Source organism: Salvelinus fontinalis, chromosome 36 (genome assembly GCF_029448725.1).
Source record: "Salvelinus fontinalis isolate EN_2023a chromosome 36, ASM2944872v1, whole genome shotgun sequence".
Lineage (NCBI taxonomy): Eukaryota > Metazoa > Chordata > Actinopteri > Salmoniformes > Salmonidae > Salvelinus > Salvelinus fontinalis.
In genome coordinates, this window is record NC_074700.1 from 296,946 (window position 1) to 317,453 (window position 20,508).

Genomic DNA, 20,508 nt, shown 5'->3' on the forward strand with positions numbered 1-20,508 from the left:
GTGAAAAAAAGCAATGTTTCCACATGATATCTCTCCTTCTCACTATCACGCATTAGTTTCTCTTCCCCACCCGCCATTTTTAAAAAGACCAGACGGGGCTCATTGCCTTCTTCCTGCAGCGTGGAGGGCATGTCATTGACTTTGTTGGAAAGGGGAGAAATTGTGCTTTTTCAATTGACATTACAGTTGATCTGGAAGTATTACGTTTTTGGGGTGCTAAAATAAGGTCAATTGTACGGACCAAGGCGATGTACAAAAGTGAGTGAGTTTACGTTACAAACACAATGCATAAAACACTAAATAGTTATTCCAAGCTAGCTAACCACTTTAGCTAGTATTGACATAATTAAATCACAATGTATTAGCTAGTTTCCATGAAACAGCTGCCTGTGTTAGCGGCCGAGTTAGTGCATGTCCTTAGCTAGCTAACTAGATAGCTATGTTGTGCTAGCTTGTGAATATGCTAACGTTAGCTAGTATGGGATAATGGAGAATGAATGAAATTGTTTCTTCGAAATCTTGTTAGATAGTAATTTCACTGTTGCCATCTGGCTAGTATTAACAAGGGCTTTCTACAAATAGCAACATCAGTGCAGATAGCTTGGAATCGAGACCATAAGCAATACACACAATACATCTGCATTGCCAAACAACGCTACTGCCACCTTTTGGTTTGGACGACTTCCATGGTCTTTGCTGTGTGAACACAAAAAGAGATTGACTGCCGACATTCTGTTCAGAGGTGCCAAGTAAACATTTGACAATCCTACTGGTGTGTCTTAGCTTTAAAGGTGTGGGCTAGGAAAACTACAGGTGAGAAAAACTACAGTTCCCCTGAGCCGGCACCTCCCTCTCAATACCATTGGGGACATGGGATTAATCCGATTGGTGCTGCCACTCACCCAAAATGACTGGGATCACTGTACTCCAATAAGAGTGGGCCCTGCACACAACAGAACGGTGTGGAAGGGCTGAAAGGGTGCTGACCCTGTTCGAGCTCTATTTCCTTAGCACAGTGTTGGCTGAAGAGAAAGGCTGCTGAAATATCTCTGGATCACTTTCATTCCAGACCTTACGATTTGTGCGATTAATGTACCACCACAAAGTCTGTGTCTGTTGGCTTGCTATTCTGGGCCAGTGAGAACACATACACAAACACAGGTCAACATTTGTAAACAACCAATCTACAGATTATTACAGTCAGTGCACAACCAGTCATATTTTTTCGGAGGTTTATACTTCAGCTGAAGTTCTCTTGCCATGTCTGGACAAAATCCGTTAGTGCTTGCGAACATGCAGCTTTGATGATTTGGTATTATGGAACAGTTCACTGGTCATGATTTTCCTGATGCTGCCTTAATTTTAAACCACAATTACATCAACCCTTCAACTCAACCAATGGTCTTGAGCCAGATAAACAACATGCTCAACATGTGCATTCCACTACAACAGTCAGCCAACCTGGGTTCAAATACTTTTGAAAATTATAAACCCCACCCGTCTGGTGGAAGGCTAAGGTCTGGTGGAGGTCTGGTGGAACACTAAAAGTTTGATCTAGACTTCCATCAGATGGGTGGGATTCATCGTTTTGGGACTATTCTAATAGTCCATTAAGCCACACAAGCTCAATCAAGCACTGGCCAATGGGCCGACGATCAATGACATGGACTGCATTAGAACAGTGTTTCTCAACCTCCAGTAGGTACAATGTTGCAGACCGGTTGGTCAGTTAGTGAGCTGACACTGATTTTATTAGAGTTTAAATGCTAGTTCTACTGTACGTGGTGCTCAAAGGAGGGAAACCCCAGTGTGCCAGTTCCTGGAACAAAACAGGTTGAAAAACACTGGGTGACCTCATTAGGTCTATTACTGAGAATACGAAGGCATCCTGCCTTAAAATACAACTGTTCACCCATTACCTTTTACAGGGCCCACCCAGGAGCGTTTCATACATTGAATGACTGACCTTAGAATGTAGAACTTACCTTTCAAAAACAATTGTGTAAAAAGTAGGTGTTCCCATTGTGAAGAGCATATATAGTTTCTCCATACCACTTGTCAGAACTTTGTTGGATATTGCTGGATTTATGCACATGGCCTTGTTTTGCATTCAGTTTGCAGCTTTGACTGTACATTTTTGTAATGCTATGAATATGTATAAAATGTTTTACTTTTTTAATTAAATGTTTTTCCGCCCAATAGGGTCCTCCTGGTCTACAGGGTGACAAGGTAGGTAAACAAATGTTTTATTCATATGTTCAATGCATAAGGAATGTATTACTTTCCAAGGGCTAACTTTCTTTGGTTTCTCTGGCAGTGGATGGACATGATCTAAATTCCTTGGCTTCCCACCCTTTCTTACAATACATTTTGGGGTCAAAAGCATTAACGTATGACTTTACTTTATTCCCTAATCAAATGTGTCCATAAATAATGTAGTTTTGTATGGTATTCTAAAGTTCCATTTAAAAATTGAAGTCCTACCTACCTCAAGTCTCAGTTGTGAATATTTAAATATTCACATCGTTCACAAATCCACTGACTTAATGACTTAACACCAGGGCCCGAACTGAAGTGCTTAAATGCTTCCTGAACATCCCTCCATAAAATGGCAGCCGATGAGAAATAACCACACTGTATCTTTATAAGTCTGTTGAACTTGGGGACCAATATGTACCCATTTGCCTTGCTTTGGAATATTTAAACCATGAAAATGGTTGACGTTCCACCCTTAATTCACACACAATGGAAATAGGCTGCTCTGGTTTTCCTCTGTCTTACTCGACTAGCAGGCATTGCAAAGCATCCGTGTGGCTCTAACAGGGCGTATATATTATTTCATTTTTTGAGATATATAACTGACAGTTGTTGGTATTCGTGTTTAATGAAAGTTCTGTTTACTATCAATCCTTGCTGTTCAGTCAGACCCCTCTAATAACTCAATGTACCTCATCAACAAATTGTCGATCATTTTTATTTAACCTTTATTTAACTAGGCAAGTCAGTTAAGAACAAATACTTATTTACAATGATGGCCTACCCCGGCGAAACCCTCCCCTAACCCGGACGACGCTGAGCCAATTGTGCGTCGCCTTATGGGATCAGGGCACAACACGTACAGTAAATAACAGAAATGCAGAATGTGTCATTCAAAAGTTGAGGGTTATACTAGTGTAGCTAACTGACAGTTGGTTATTGGATACACTTGCATTTTGTTTGGCCTCGTTCAACTTCAGCCTTTTTCTGTTCAATGTTAAAACAGCAACCGTGTTAAATCACCCACCTAAGTTGAATAAAGTACACCGTCTGAGGATGTGCCAGTCAAAAATTTTACTAAGAATTGACACGTCTTAAATGTGTGGTGAGGTTTAAAGAGATTGGTCATGTACCCCCTTCCCCTCAACCCTATTCACGTCAGTCTGTGTTATCATAAGTGATTTTACTCTCAACCACAATTAATATTTGAGGCTGACTATATTATTTTTCCTTTCTTCTGTGTGTGTGTGTGTGTGTCTGGTTAATACATGTATTTCAAGACAAATTCTTTCTGCCCCTTGCAGGGGGATCAAGGCGACCAAGGACCGCGGGTATGTGGTTTGCTCTTTTTTGTAATTTTTTGATTGGCTGTTGAATGTGACTTTGTGTGACTGTATTTCTCCCTCGCCGAAGTAGTGGGCCAAAGATATGAGATGCATGAGATTCCAGGGATATGGTTTTTCCATGGGATTCCAACGATAGTTTTAACACTTTTTTTGTGCAAAGACAACCAGAGCAATATACTGTATACTGTAGCAGGGGGTTCCAATATGATCAAAACTACAGACGGGTTATATAGGTTGCTGAAAACGACTGTCCATAATTTTTTGTATTAGTCAACTCAGGGAGCCTACTTGAAAACATGACAGAGAAGCAATTTCCCGTTTCGCTCATCATTAAACAGTTAATAGACATTAAGTCATAGAATTACACTAAAACTGTGTAGGACATCACTTAATTCTTGAAAATAACAACCCAAATCTTAAAAGTGGTGGAGTTGTCCTTTAACACATGTTTAACCTGACGGTGGTTTCTGGTTCCATCCACAGGGTCTGGAATGCGGCCCATATACACCCCCTTCATAAAAGTGGTGACCCGTGTGACCTAAATAATTATCGCCACATTTTCAAACTCTCTTGCCTAGCTAAAATCTTAGAATTATTGGTAAATACTCAACTTAGATCCTTTTTAACAACGAAATGTAGAGCAACTGTTCATCATGGTCATAGCACCATGTCTGCTACCTCTATGGATTTAAACAACATTATTTATTGTATGGAAAGGAATAAATACTGTGCTGCCCTTTTTTTATATATAGTAGCTGTCTAAGGCTTTTGACACTGTGGATCACTCATCACTTATTCAGTGGCTTTCTTCAATTGGCGTGTAGCTGATTTGAAAATGATTTAACGGACAGAGCGCAGTGTGTATTTACTGATGGTGTTAAATCACATTTTTTGGACACCCTTTGATACAGTGATTGATTCTTGCTCTGGTTCTTTTTTACGTTAACAATATTGTGTAATCTGTAAAAAAAAGTTACTTTCACTTGTACTGTTGCAGATGATACTATTGTGTATGCTATTGCCCCCAAAGCTGACCAGGCTATTTCAAAGCTTCAATCTGGCTTTATTGCCTTGCAGAAAGCCTTTGTTTAACTGACATTGGTAGTTAATGCAGGTAAAACCAAGTATATGTTATTTTGCATATCACATACAAATGTATCTGATGATTTATGCATACATACATTGGATGGTGTCCACAGTGATCGTTTCCCAGCTTATAAATATGTAGGATTCTGGATTGATGATAGGCTTTCCTTCAAAAAGCATGTTGATGAGTTAGTTAAGATGTTAAGAATTAAAATGGGCTTATATTACAGGAATAGGTCATGCCTTTCATTAAATAGCAGAAAGCAAATAATTCAGTCGACATTCATTCTGGTCTTAGACTATGATGATATCCAGGGGCGTCATGCACCCCAAAAATCTGAGGGGCACAAAGTACATGAGGATTACTGGGGGGGTTGGAGATTTTAGAATTTTTCAAAGACCTGATACAGCTTTTTAATGCAATCTAGGACCATAATCATTATGCTTAATTCTATGTAAAAAAAAAAGAATAAAATGTAAGCATACCTCTTGAGCTGCCTGTATCCTCCTGACTGGTGGTTCTTGTTTTAAAGAAACAAAATATGGTTATCTGCATCTCTGCTAAAATCTGGGTAAAAGATTGAAAGGAATTTGAGTCTTATTTAGTTACTGCTTGCTTTTCTAAAGTCTACCAACCTTGCCAGCGGACATGCCAGCTAAGATAATTAGACAAGCTAGCTACTTGATTGATAGCATGAAATGGCTTATTTGTTGTTAGGTTCCCAATCTCCCACCCTCATAACTATCTGGGCTAGCTAAAGCCAACTTCATCAAATTGCTAGGTGGTAGTAGTATTATAGAGAAAAAATATAGATTTTTACTTTCAACGTGGCACAGTCATAGGATGCCACCTTTCCAACAAGTCAGTTCGTCAAATGTCTGCCCTGCTAGAGCTGCCCCTGCTAACTGTGCTGTTATTTTGAAGTGGAAATGTCTAGGAGCAACAACGGTTCAGCTGCGAAGTGGTAGGCCACACAAGCGCACAGAATGGGACTGCTGTCCCGGTTGCAACACACTCACTACTGAGTTCCAAACTGCCTCTGGAAGCAACGTCAGAACAAAAACTGTTCGCATAAGAACACTATGCGCTATGCCAAGCATCGGCTGGAGTGGTGTTTCCATCCTAGTGATCTTAGGTTTGTGTGTGGTAGCTCAGCAAATGGAAACCCATTTCATGAAGTTTCCAACAAACAGTTATTGTGCTGATGTTGCTTCCAGAGGCAGTTTGAAACTCGGTAGTGAGTGTTGCAACCGAGGACAAATAATGTTAACGCGCTTAAGCACTCGGCAGTCCCGTTCTGTGAGCTTGTGTGGCCTACCATATCCCGGCTGAGACGTTGTTGCTCCTAGACATTTCCACTTCACAATAACAGCACTTACAGTTGACCGGGCAGCTCTAGCAGGGCAGAAATTTGACGAACTAGCATCCTATGACAGTGCCACTTTGAAAGCCACTGAGCTCTTCAGTAAGGCCATTCTACTGCCAATGTTTGTCTATGGAGATTACATTGCTATGTGCTCAATTTCATACAACTGTCAGTAACAGGTATGGCTGAAATAGCCGAATCCACTAATTTGAATGGGTGGTCACATACTTTTGTATATGTAGTGTATGTATTTTTATAGTGTTTTGTAACTTGCCCCAGATTGTTGCTGTAAATGAGAATGTATTCTCAGTCAACTCACCTGGTAAAAGGTCAGAGGGGTCAGGTCAGCTCATAACCAGACCTTTTGGATTGTGTTACAAAGTGGGATTAAAATCGATTTAGTCAATAATCTACACAAAATACTCTGTAATGTCAAAGAGTAATACAAATTAAATAACTAAAATTTAAGTATTCAGCTCCCCAAGTTAATAACACCTTTGACAGCTGTGAGTCCTCTTCTGTAAATCTATAAGAGCTCAACCTCTGCCAATTTGTTGGGGCTAGACAGCAATTTTAAAGTCTTGCTGTAAAGTGTACGCTGGGAGTCAGGAAGCAAGAACAGGGAGTGCAAATGTAATAATAAATAGAACATAGTACAAAACAAGAAACACGAAAAGCGTACAGACAAGAAACAGAATCAATAACATCTGGGGAAAGAACCAAAGGGAGTGACAGATATAGGGGAGGCAATCAGGAAGGTGATGGAGTCCAGGTGAGTCACATGAAGGGCAGGTGCACATAACGATGGTGGGAGGGACGGTCCCGAAGACCAGGAGCGGGCCGGTCGCTTCTGCTGAGGCGCGGGAACCTGTAGAGCCAGCTGAGGCGCGGAAGCCTGTAGAGCCGGCTGAGACACGGGAGCCAGACGAGCCAACTGCGGCTTGAGAACCCGTCAAGCCAGCTGAGGCATGGAATCCTGACGAGCCAGCTAAGGCATCCCCGGTTGATTTTGCAGCGACACTTGGACCCGACGTCCCCAGTAACTCCCTGTTGCTTCCCTTTGGAGAGGCGTTATTCTGTAACGTGTACGCTTGGAGTCAGAAAGCAAGTACAGGAAGGGAATTTAATAAATAACGGAACATTGAACCAAACAAGAAACACGAAAAGCACACGGACAAGAAACAGAAACAAAGTCAATAACGCCTAGGGAAAGAACCAAAGGGAGTGAGAGATATAGGGGGAGGCAATCAGGAAAGTGATGGAGTCCAGGTGAGTCTCATGAAGCGCAGGTGCGCATAACGATGGTGGCAGGTGTGCGTAATAATGAATTAACTGGCAACATCGAGTGCGGGAGTAGACGTGACACTTGCCATATATTTTCAAGCAGATTTACGCCAAAACTGTAACTTGGCCACTCAGGAACATTCACTGTCTTCTTGGTAAGCAACTGCAGCATAGATTTGGCCTTGCGTTGTAGGTTATTGTCCTGCTGAAAGGTTTTCCTCTAGGATTTTGACAGTGCTTAGAACCATCCCGTTTATTTTTATCCTGAAACACTCCTCAGTATTTGCTGATGTTAATCATACCTATACCATGATGGATACTGGGGAGTGTTTCAGGATCAAAAGAAATGGGATCGTTCTAAGCACTGTAGAAATCCTAGAGGAAAACCTTCTACAGTCTGTTTTACACCAGACACTGGGAAAGGAAATCACCTTTCAGCAGGAGAGTAACCTACAAAACAAAGCCAAATCTACACTGGAGTTGCTATTTGGATACCGGGGCATCAGTGACTCAGCCCCAGTAATAGGGTCAGTATATAGAGGCCTGCGTCTTGTGACTGTGGCATACGTGTAGGTATGCACAGTAGGACCAAGTCCATGTAAATGTTAGCAGTTAAACCTTGAAATCAGCCGTAGCCTTAACAGTAAGCCATTGTTGGGAGATTAGCACTGGAGTAGTATGATCAATTTTTGGGGTTTTAGTCAAGATTTTTGCAGCCGTATTTAGCACTAACTGAAGTTTATTTAGTGCTTTATCTGGGTAGCCGGAGAGTACAGCATTGCAGTAGTCTAATCTTGAAGTGACAAAAGCATGGATGAACTTTTCTGCATAATTTTTTGACAAAGTTTCAGATTTTTGCAATGTTATGAAGATTGAAAAAAGCTTCCGTTGAAATATTCTTGATATGTTCGTCAAAAGAGAGTTAAGTGTCCATAGTAATGCCGAGGTCCTTCACAGTTTTATTTGAGATTACTTTACAACCATCAAGATTAATTGTCAGATCAAACAGCAGATATCTTTGTTTCTTGAGACCTAGAACTAGCATCTCTATTTTGTCCAAGTTTAAAAGTAAAACATTTGCCGGCATCCACTTCCTTATGTCTGAAACACAGGCTTCCAGGGTAGGCAATTTTGTACATTTCATTTCATAGAAATGTACAGTGTGTTGTCCGCATAGCAGTGAAAGTTGACATTGTGTTTCTGAATGACATCACAAAAAAGTAGAATATTTAGTGAAAACAATAGTGGTCCTAAAATGGAACCTTGAGGAACACCAAAAAGTACCATTGTTTTGTCAGAGGACAAACCATCCACAGAGATGAACTGATATCTTTCCAACAGATACAATCTAAACCAGAAAATAACCTGCCCGTGTAGATCAGTTAGGATTTCCAATCTCTCCAAAAGAATATGGGGGTCAATGGTGTCAAAAGTGGCACTAAGGTCTAGGAGCATAAGGACATATGCAGAGCCTTGGTCTGATGCTATTAAAAGGTAATTTGTCAACTGCACGAGTGCAGTCTCAGTACTATGATGGGGTTTAAAACCATACTGGAGCGTTTCATATTCATTATTTGTCTTCAGGAAGGTAGTGAGTTGCTCCGCAACAGCTATTTTGTTTTAAATTGAGAGGAATGGGAGATTCGATATAGGCCGATTAGTTTAAAAAAAAAAATGGGTCAAGATTTGGCTTTTTCAGGAGAGGCTTTATTACTTTCACTTTTAGTGAGTTTGGTACACATCCGGAGGATAGGGAGATGTTTATTATGTTCAACATAGGAGGGCCAAGCACAGGAAAGAGTTTTTTCAGTAGTTTAGTTGGATTAGGATCCAGTAGACAGCTGGAAGATGTTGAGGCTATTTTCGGGAATGTGTCAAGAGATACAGGATTGAAAAACTTGAGTGTCTCCGTTAATCCTAAATCCAGGCAGTTGTGTGCAGATTTAGGACAACTGAGTTTTGGATAAATAATTTGTGGTAATTTGCTTTCTAATGATCATGATCTTTTCGGCGAAGAAGTTAATGAAGGCCATCCTCACTTGGGGAATGCTGCTTTTTAGTTAGCTTTGCGACAATATCAAAAATACATTTAGGTTTGTTTTTATTCTCCTCAATCAGGTTGAAAAAGTGGGCTGATCTAGCAGCAGTGAGGGCACTTCGATACTGCACGGTCCTGTCTTTCCAAGCTAGTTGGAAGACTTTCAGGTTGGTGGAGGGCCATTTCCGTTCCAATATGCTTTAGGGCTCTGGTATTTTCTGTATACCAGGGAGCTAATTTCTTGAGACAAATGTTTTTTGCGACTGCATCTAGGGTATTATGCAAGGTTACACTGAGGTCCTGATTTTTGTACTCAGACGCCCTTGGTTGTGGGTGTGGAATCTTTGGTTTGTCTGAGAATTTATAGCATGGCTTTTGAGAATCCTAGGTTGGGGTCTGAGCAGATTATTTGTTCCTATTTCAAACATAATAAAATGGTGGTCCGATAGTCCAGGATTATGAGAAAAAACATTCTGATCCACAATATTTATTCCATGGGACCAAACTAGATCCAGAGTATGACCGTGGCAATGCGGAGGTCCGGAGACATGTTTGTTCAAAAGCCACTGAGTTGATGATGCCTCTGAAAGCCTTTTCGAGTGGTCTGTGGACTTTTCCATGTGAATATTGAAGTCACCAGAAATGTTAATACTATCTGCCATGACTACGAGGTCTGATAGGAATTCAGGGAAATCAGTGAGGAACTCTGTATAAGGGCCAGGAGGCCTGTAAACAGTATCTATAAAAAGTGATTGATTAGGCTGCATTGATTTCATGACTAGATGCTCAAAAGACAAAAATGCTGTCATTTCTTTCGTTAATTGAAATTTGCTGTCGTAAATCTTATCAACACCTCCACCTTTATGGGATGCGCAAGGGATATGGTCACTAGTCTAACCAAGAGGAGAGGCCTCATTTAACACAGTACATTTCCAGTCAGGCCAATTACATCAAGGTTATAATCAGTGATTAGTTCATTGAATATGACTGCCTTGGAAGTAGAGGGATCTAACATTAAGTAGTCCTATTTTGAGATGTGAGATATTATGAAAGTCTCTTTCAATAATGACAGGAATGGAGGAGGAATTTATTCCAGTGAGATTGCTAAAGCGAACACCGCAATGTTTAGTTTTGCCTGACCTAGATCGAAGCACAGACATGGTCTGAATAGGGAAAGCTGAGCTGACTACACTGACTGTCCTAGTGGCAGACGCCTCTAAATTGGCAGGCTGGCTAACAGCCTGCTGTCTGCACCCATCTCATTGTGGAGCTAATTCTCTCCATATCAGTCATTTTGCTTACTACAACTGCAATCATCCTGCTGTAGGCAAATACATGGTAATGTTACTCTACCAAATATTCAACATCCTATTCAGAGAGAAATACAAAAAGTGATTAGCAAATGGTTGGTAATATCAGTCAACCACCAATGTCATTACCATTGTCACCCATATCCATGAATGCAGCCACAGTACAATGTGGCGAGTGCACTGTCCCACATCTAATGTGAGTGGATTTGATGCATTGAAGAAAATTGCCGTTTTTGGCTGACTCTGAAGTCAGATGATAATTTATTTTCCCACAACAAGGAGACTTGGCTTGAACACACAGACAGTGTCAGTGAGCTTGAGAGTGCTAGACTCTGGCCAAGTCAGCAGTGTATAATGAGAGCTTACACAGACCTCTGGCATCTCGTTAAAGGTGGGGGATCAATGCTAAGTCCCACTGTCTCCCGGCAAATGTATCGAATCATTCATGATTGTAACATACTCTAGCCCAAGGTGGCAGCACAAGTGAAGCATGTCATATCTTCATTGTTCACTTTTCAAGATTGTATCAGAGTTTTTACGAAGCAAAGCAATTTGGTTCGAATATTCTATTGAATTTCCACAGAAAGTATTTTTTCCCCTTTGATACAAACACTCTTAACAATGTAATGTTTTGCTTTGCTGGCATTCTCAACCTATGTCTAGGTGTGTTACTGATCCAACAGATAAAGAGAAACAAGCCATATTGAACCCTTTGCGTACATTTGGAATCAAGTGATTATATAGGTTACATTTGGATTCCATGATATGGTAAATACAAATAAAATATGGTATAATTAAAATAGGTACGATATGGTAAAATACAAAAGATTTGGTTTGAAAAAAGACCTGGACTTTGTTCATTGACAAATCATTTTGTGTGGCAATTGCATTGACAGGTGTTTGGCACACTTTAAAGACAATCATTAAAGTTAATTGCTTCAAAATAACATTTTATGTTAATGGCATGTAGTACAATTCCTTACAGTGTAATTAAAATATCCTCAAACTGGTTTTCAGTGTCTTACAGAGATAAATGAAACATTTTAGTCCATTATTACATTTTTTTTAAATATTGGGGAGACAAAGCAATTAAAGCCATTCACTTTTTCATGGCCTGTTGAAGTCAATGAAATGTGGAACAGATAGCTTGACTACTCCGCTGTTATGGATGTTTTCATAACTTTGATTGTGTTGTGTCTGGAGCTCTCTATGTTTTGTCTGTGTTGAGCAATCCTGTGCTGTATGTCCTTTTAGGGATTGCTTGGTCTCCCTACACTGGCTGCTTTGCACAGCAATCAGATCCTGACTGTCAAGGTTTGTTGGTGTGGCCTAGCTGCTCAGTCTGACCCCTGGTTGACACACACTGAGAATGAATGCATCACTGTCGAGCCTTTACTGCTGGCCCGAATGACAGACCAGGGCCAGGCACAGTAGTTAATCAGGGCCATAATCGTCCACTTCAGTGCCACAAAGTCTTTTACCCGAGGGGTTGCTTTTTCATGCAAAATGCCAGGGCCCTGTTGAAATCCAAGGTAGCTTTTTATAACCCAGTAATGTGTAGTTGATTACGACCAGAATTGTAATTTTTCGAACCAAGACATGGTCTGGCTAATGTCCATTGATGCTGAATGAATGGAAGGAACTTAGCAAGGAACATTAAACAATAAAGCAAAGTGGCAAAATGTTTTTAAATCCCATAACCATGGTTCACTGCAAATCTCTAAATACAAGTTAGAATTTTCAGTGGGCTATTTAGTGCTAAATCTACTGTATATCCTGAACCGTATGATTTCCATATTTCAATCACACAAGTTCAACTCCAATATATTTAGGTATTTCTAGTAATGGATCATTTGAGATAATACCAATGGACAGCGCCAGAGATACTTGCCCAACTTAAAAAACACAGTGTAAAAAAATTGACCTTCAGAAGGTCAACCATGCAGCTCTCTGTGTGTGCACCTCCGGGGGTCTGGCTTGGCACTGAGCACTACTGTGATGTTGTCAGTGCCTCCACAGAGGAGGAGTCCCCATTTTTCCAGGATCTGCGAGCCCAGTGTGGCGTCCCAGCATCCCTAAGGTGGTAATTATGTGCTCTGGCTCCAAAATTAAGTCCAGACTTCCAAAGCCACTGTGGTGGAAAAGTGTGGATTTCTCCCCATTTATGAAGGTGCTTAGTTGGGTCTTGTGACGCAACGTCTAATCAAATCTATTTTTTTGCCCTTTGACTCCTTCCTCTTTTTCTTCTGGGACCTCATCCTCCTCCAACCTCACTTACCTCTGAACTTCAACTTCTTGACCTCACACACCTGCTCGCTCAGATGGTCTTCCCTAAGATCAATCATGGCTTTCTTTCTGCTGACCAGCAGCTCATAAAGCGGCGGCTTATTAAGGTAGTGGCTGTCTTTGCTCGTCTTTATCGTTCCTCCGAAGGGGTTTATCACCTGACAACTTCTCCTTGTTCATTCCTCAGTTTGCATGCCATCCTTTAGTTGGACCTATCAGAAGCACGCTGCTTCCCATTCTGTCATCTTAGAGGAAATTCTAGAAGCATACATTTAGTAATGATCTTCATACATTGCCACTTGTAACTAAAGAATGAATTTGCAGAATGTTTTAGATTCATCTTAATGAAAATCTGACACTTACTATTGATGTTTGTCAAAGCTTAGTGTAGACAAATTTGTTAATTGAACTGGGAAATTATATTTTGGAATACTCCAAGTAGCAATTATTTTAAACAACATTTCAGATATAGACCAGTTAGAAAATGTTTCTAAATTAATTAATTAATTTCTAAACTCCTACTCCAGTGTTATTAACTTAACATCTGAGACACTAAAGTAAGAGTTGCAAACTTCCCTTCATGTTCCCTATGAAGGTTTTCCATGCCCAATGGATTACTAATTTCACTATTAGTTCTAATGATTGCTCTACTAATGTCTTCATTATTTATCTAAAAGTTTGAAGCCATTTAATATAATGATTTGACTTGTTGCATTGCTCTACAGGGAGATCAGGGTTCGGCAGGTCCACCAGGGCCTCCTGGACCCCCAGGTCCCCCTGGCCCCCGAGGGCCACCAGGGGACACAGGCAAGGATGGGCCCCGGGGAGTGCCAGGTCTGCCGGTGAGTACAGTATTGTATGTTTGTATGGGTACAGTACAGTCCTTGGCCTGGGAAATGGCACAAAGGGGAAACCCCTTTAATGAATGTAACACAAACGAAATTGCTTCTGATTGCCCGTATATCAGAGGAAAGTGGAAGATGCATTTTTAAAACAAAATTATGAATGCAAAACAATAAGCCGTCTTTTTATTAACAACTTGATGTTTCTAAACGGGCTTTCTACAGTCACTGACATGTTTTATTCAATGGGCATCGCACATAATGAGTACAAATCTTTCACAGAACCTGGACAAAAAATTATCCAATATAAATGTTGATTGTTTTGCTGCTCCAAAAGTTGATATTTTAATAAAACATTGGTGATAGGCTACTGATTAGGCTACTGTGCTCTTCCGCTGGCAAAAGCGATGCCATAACCGCCTGCCTTGCCACTAAGATCGGCTTTTGCTTGGTCTTAAATATGAAATTGACATGTAAAGGGATAGTTCACCAAAATTACAGACTTACATTTTGTTTTCCTTACCCTGTAAGCAGTCTATGGGCAAGGTATGACAGTAATCCATGCTTTGGTTTATTTTCCCTGTTTCCAAATAATAATATTTTAACATTTGTGGCACAAATCCCATTCAAGTCATGTGACCGAAATTAGCATTTTTCACGCGCTGCCGCATAATTCTGTAGCACGTCATTTAATTCTCAGCCATATTTTCTGTTACTGCAAGTTATTGCTAGTTTGACCACCAGAGGGCATCTTTGAGAAGCATTTGATAGTATTCGGTACTGGCATTACTGGGAATTTAAAACCTTTTTTGTAATAACATAGTATATGGGATTGATTTTAAGAAATTTGGCTTAATTAATTTGATTAATATTATGGTGTTTCTATTCAGAGAAAAACAAAATACGAAACCCTTAGGGTTTCCGTTAGGATGGATTGGAAAATATGGCGATGTACAACATGGCGGTCGGGAGCAGGCTACAGGATTGGAGGATTCTAAATTGTTTGCCTTTAATAGACAACTTTTTTCCAATATTTCTATAAATCAGGGATATTTATTCCCATAGTAATTCATTATGGATCCATAACTAAACCAACATCTGCATTTTTAAAGAGTATTTTTTTATCATTATTTTATTATCGAAATGTGTTTATTTGTTTATTAGGCTACTGTGCAGTCTACAATACATATTGTAGTAAACATGGGAAAGTGCCTAATTCCTTACATAAAGGAGAGCAGGCCATGTCTGTACTACAGAATGCGGGGCACGCGGGAGACTGGGGTTCAAATCCTCATTGGGGAGGAAGAAGTAGGCTGTCCTTGTAAATAGGAATGTGTTCTTAACTGATTCCATATGTGTTATTTCATAGTTGTGATGTTTTCAATATTATTCTACAATGTAGAAAATAGTAAAATATAGAAAAATCCTCGAATGAGTAGCTGTGTCCAAACTTTTGACTGGTACTTGCTTAATTATTTTGATTAATATCATGGTGTTTCTATTCCATGAAAAAAAAAAAAAAATCCAAAATAAAACATGCCAGTGTTTCTTGACCGCATCTCCCACTTTTCGCTAGTTCAAGGTATATATAGTTGTGAACATTACAGATTGTTTTTTAGCTTTAGTGGATATTTTTTGTAGCAGTTCATCTCGTGTTTTCCCCAATGCAAAATTAAGAACTTTATCCACACATTGGATGAATAGCCTCTTTTTAGAAACCTATTGTGTATCTCGGCTGCTTTTTATAGATGGTCCTGAAAATGGGGGGGGGGGGGGGGGGGTTCACACCTAGCTCGGCTATTAGACAATTCTTTAGTAAAGGTTGAATAGTCTATTGTTCAGCTAATAGCCCATCCTGCTATGCTGGTGAATAACGAATAATCATACTTTTTCCCCTTTCCACGTTGAAGATCCTAATTAATAGTATTTTTAGCAACAATCAGCTCCAACCCCAATTAATACATTTGGGCACAGTCGATAGCGTGCTGGACTTCGGGCTAGAATGTTGAGGGTTCAAAACCTGCTCCTTGCTTGCTACAATGAATGAGTTTGATACACCTGGTATTGGATATGGCTGAACAAAATTTGCTAAATATCGATTTTCGTAAATTAGCTTTATGACAAAAAAATATGCACAATCGTTTGTCTCTACATGAACTAACATATTCCTCTCAATTGTACATTTTTTGCTTGACTCATTATGACGTTATAACTACATACATTTGCTTCCCCGTAATGTTTTGTCAGCCATCTTTGCTGAAGTCACCAGGGACGGGTGGCCCGCGTCAAATTCGTCATTGGAACCACTCGATATGATTGGTCATATAAAAACCTTGGGACCCAAATGCATAATGGGTGCTCTAACTACCCCTTGTGGTGGTCTGGAGCAATGAAGGTGTGACGCTGGGTACCTTTAAGTCCCGCGGTGTAAGCTCGCAACTTTTAAAGGAGGAACCACTGTAATATCGGTCCCATGACTGGAATGAGATTTGCGCCACAAATGCCATTTCAGATTGGCCTTTGGTTGGTCTATAGCGCCCCCTAAAGATTAATGGTGAAGATACATTTTACCTGCATGTATGTTTTAGGTAATGGCTTCCCCTGTGTTGGGTTTACATGGGCAAAGCCATATGGCCTTTGTTTATTGCCTTTATGATCGCAACAATTATGAAAAACCATCAGAAATTGAGAAGTTGTGATATTATTACATTCAGTGGTGTTCTAAATATAAAGTTATATTTTACACAAAAAAGTTATGTAAGTGTTACCTGAAGTCTACTGATTCCAATGATATATATACTATGATATTATATACTTCGTCACTTTTAAGAACTTTTACAAATGACAGAATATGTCTAAATAAAGATGTTTAGCTGTAGTGCCATTGCAGATTTAACCTATTACACTCTAGGGCACCAGTTTTCCACAATGGCCAACAACCAGCTACATAGGGCCGAATCGGACAGGTGTCACATGGCCGTACCTACATAAAGCCCAGAACTGCACCAATACAGACCTATTCATTTAAAATCAATTGCTATTCACAGTAGAGTACACTAGACGCAAAAGGAAGGATGGACACCTAATTCAGATGTGGATTGTTTATTTTTATCTCGAAACTGTATCATTGATCAACTGATGAATTTGCCTCTGTATTGAACACTAACATCGATCTGCATAACCCACATTTCAAATCCAAATCTTCATAGCCAAATGTCTTATTAAAAAATCTAAATAATTGAATATTCCAAATCCAATCCAATTATTTACCACCAACTGTAATTTCAAGTCATTGAAGTAGAACAAATCTCTCCATTTATCTGTGTTTTACTAATTGGGCATTTTATATTTATACAGGGAGATCCCGGGACCCCAGGAGAGCTAGGACTAATGGTAAGTAGGTCATTATGTTATGACATCCACTTCTTCCAATGCTGGTTTACCCAATACCTCAATACCTTGTGTTGTGCTTATTTAGAGTTAGGCTACATTGAACTGATTCTGTGAAATGGATCCGGAGATGCAAAAAGTATTACTATTGCCACAGCGTTTTTGTGCCTAATTGTTAAATAATGATGTTGAGGTTATATTTAAGTTTCTGTTTCCAAAATAATAATATCAAATATTGCCATGTTGAGGATCTAGTTGACGGAGTAGCAGTGTTGATTCCTTCAGGAAATTATACCAAGACCACATGTTGCCCCTTGGGAAAATTATGCCTTTTCACGTTTTCTGTGCTAAAATGGTTTGCCAGTTAGATTCATATACCCAGCATTGTGGCATATTTTAAGCTTATTTGAATAGACTTTTCTCTCTCACAATTTTTGTTTTGTCTAAGTACAAATGCAACCACTTAACTTCTTATGGCTGAGATCCCGTTAACGGGATCGATTTGACAACAGCCAGTGAAAGTGCAGGGCGCCAAATTCAAACAAAAGAAATCTCATAATTCCTCAAACATACAAGTATTTTACACCATTTTAAAGATAAACTTGTTGTTAATCCCACCACAGTGTCCGATTTCAAAAAGGCTTTACGACGAAAGCACACCAAACGATTATGTTAGGTCAGTACCTTGTCACAGAAAAACACAGCCATTTTTCCAGCCAAAGAGAGGAGTCACAAAAAGCAGAAATAGAGATAAAATGAATCACTAACCTTTGATGATCTTCATCAGATGACACTCATAGGACTTCATGTTACACAATACATGTATGTTTTGTTCGATAAAGTTCATATTTATATCCAAAAATCTCAGTTTACATTGACGCGTTATGTTCAGTAATGTTTTGCTTCCAAAACATCCGGTGATTTTACAGAGAGCCACATCAATTTACAGAAATACTCAATGTTGATGAAAATACAAGTGTTATGCATGGAACTTTAGATAAACTTCTCCTTAACTTCTTTGGGCTGCAAGCCCGAAGCCGGGCACAATATGACAACAGCCACTTCAAGTGCAGGGTGCGAAATTCAAAATATATTTTTTAGAAATATTTAACTTTCACACATTAACAAGTCCAATACAGCAAATGAAAGATAAACATCTTGTGAATCCAGCCAACATGTCCGATTTTTTTAATGTTTTACAGCGAAAACACCACGTATATTTATGTTAGCTCACCACCAAATACAAAAAAGGACAGACATTTTTCACAGCACAGGTAGCATGCACAAAACCAACCTAACTAACCAAGAACCAACCAAACTAACCAAGAAACAACTTCATGAGATGACAGTCTTATAACATGTTATACAATAAATCTATGTTGTTTTCGAAAAATGTGCATATTTGAGGTATAAATCAGTTTTAGATTGCAGCTACCATCACAGCTACCGTCACAAATAGCACCGAAGCAGCCAGAGTAATTACAGACACCAACGTGAAATACCTAAATACTCATCATAAAACATTTCTGAAAAATACATGGTGTACAGCAAATGAAAGACAAGGATTTTGTGAATCCAGCCAATATTTCCGATTTCTTAAGTGTTTTACAGCGAAAACACAATATAGCATTATATTAGCTTACCACAATAGCCAGAAACACAAGCCATTTACCAGCAGCAAAAGTTAGCGATCGTAACAAACCAGCAAAAGATATATAATTTTTGATTAACCTTGATAAGCTTCATCAGATGACAGTCCTATAACATCAGGTGATACATACACTTATGTTTTGTTCGAAAATGTGCATATTTAGAGCTGAAATCAGTGGTTATACATTGTGCTAACGTAGCATCTTTTTCCCAGAAAGTCCGGATATTTTTATGAAACTCAACTATTCTGACCAAATAACTATTCATAAACGTTACTAAAAAATACATGTTGTATAGGAAATGATAGATACACTAGTTCTTAATGCAATCGCCGTGTTAGAATTCTAAAAATAACTTCATTACGACATCCAGCTTAGTTATAGCGAGAGAGTGCCCAAAATCTGGGCGCAAACTACTAGTACAACATGTTCGACAGATATATGAAATAGCATCATAAAATGGGTCCTACTTTTGATGATCTTCCATCAGAATGTTGTACAAGGGGTCCTTTGTCGGGAACAATCGTTGTTTGGTTTTAGAATGTCCTCTTCTCCAGTCAATTAGCACAGAAAGCTAGCAAAGTGGCGCGAAGCTCTCCTTCGTGAACAAACGCAGACAAAGCAACACGCCTAACGTCCCGAAAAAATTTCAATAATCTAATAAAACTATTTTGAAAAAACATACTTTACGATGATATTGTCACATTTATCAAATAAAATCAAAGCCGGAGATATTAGTCGTCTATAATGACAGCTTTACAGAAGGCAATACCAGGTCCCTTCTCGCGCGTTCCAGAAAACAGGAAATTGGGGTCACGTCATGCCAAGAGCTTTTATTCGACCTCAGATCATGTTATACACTCCATTTCTTCTCTCACTGCCTGTTGACATCTAGTGGAAGGCATATGAAGTGCATGTATACTAATAAATATCAAGCACATTTATAGGCAGGCCCTAGAACAGAGCATCGATTTCAGATTTTCCACTTCCTGTCAGGAAGTTTGCTGCAAAATGAGTTCTGTTTTACTCACAGATATAATTCAAACGGTTTTAGAAACTAGAGAGTGTTTTCTATCCAATAGTAATAATAATATGCATATTGTACGAGCAAGAATTGAGTACGAGGCCGTTTGAAATGGGCACCTTTTATCCAGGCTACTCAATACTGCCCCTGCAGCCCAAACAGGTTAATGCAACCGCTGTGTCAGATTTGAAAAAAGCTTTACCGAAAAAGCACACCATGCAATAATCTGAGTACAGAGCTCAGACACAAAAACAAGCCATACAGATATCCGCCATGTTGTGGAGTCAGTAAAAGTCAGAAATAGCATTATAAATATTCACTTACCTTTGATGATCTTCATCAGAATGCACTCCCAGGAATCTCAGTTCCACAATAAATGTTTGTTTTGTTCGATAAAGTCCATAATTTATGTCCAAATGCCTCCTTTTTGTTCGCGCCTTGAGTTCACAAATCCAAATTCACGACGCGCAGGTCAGACAAAACATCAAAATATTCCATTACAGTTCGTAGAAACATGTCAAACGATGTATAGAATCAATCTTTAGGATGTTTTTAACATAAATCTTCAATAATATTTCAACCGGAGAATTCCTTTGTCTTCAGAAATGCAATGGAACGCAGGTCGCTCTC

At 39.4% G+C, this 20,508-nt stretch overlaps 1 protein-coding gene across 1 annotated transcript in view; it reads left to right on the forward strand.

Moving 5' to 3' along the window:
• LOC129835386 (collagen alpha-1(XXV) chain-like) overlaps window positions 1–20,508 on the forward strand; it is a 146,482-nt gene that overhangs the window by 14,157 nt on the left and 111,817 nt on the right. The window contains exons 3-7 of the mRNA XM_055901024.1: window positions 2,203–2,229; window positions 3,561–3,587; window positions 13,009–13,080; window positions 13,699–13,815; window positions 17,173–17,208. Coding sequence (XP_055756999.1) covers window positions 2,203–2,229; window positions 3,561–3,587; window positions 13,009–13,080; window positions 13,699–13,815; window positions 17,173–17,208 — 279 coding nt within the window. The remainder of the gene's footprint in view (window positions 1–2,202; window positions 2,230–3,560; window positions 3,588–13,008; window positions 13,081–13,698; window positions 13,816–17,172; window positions 17,209–20,508) is intronic.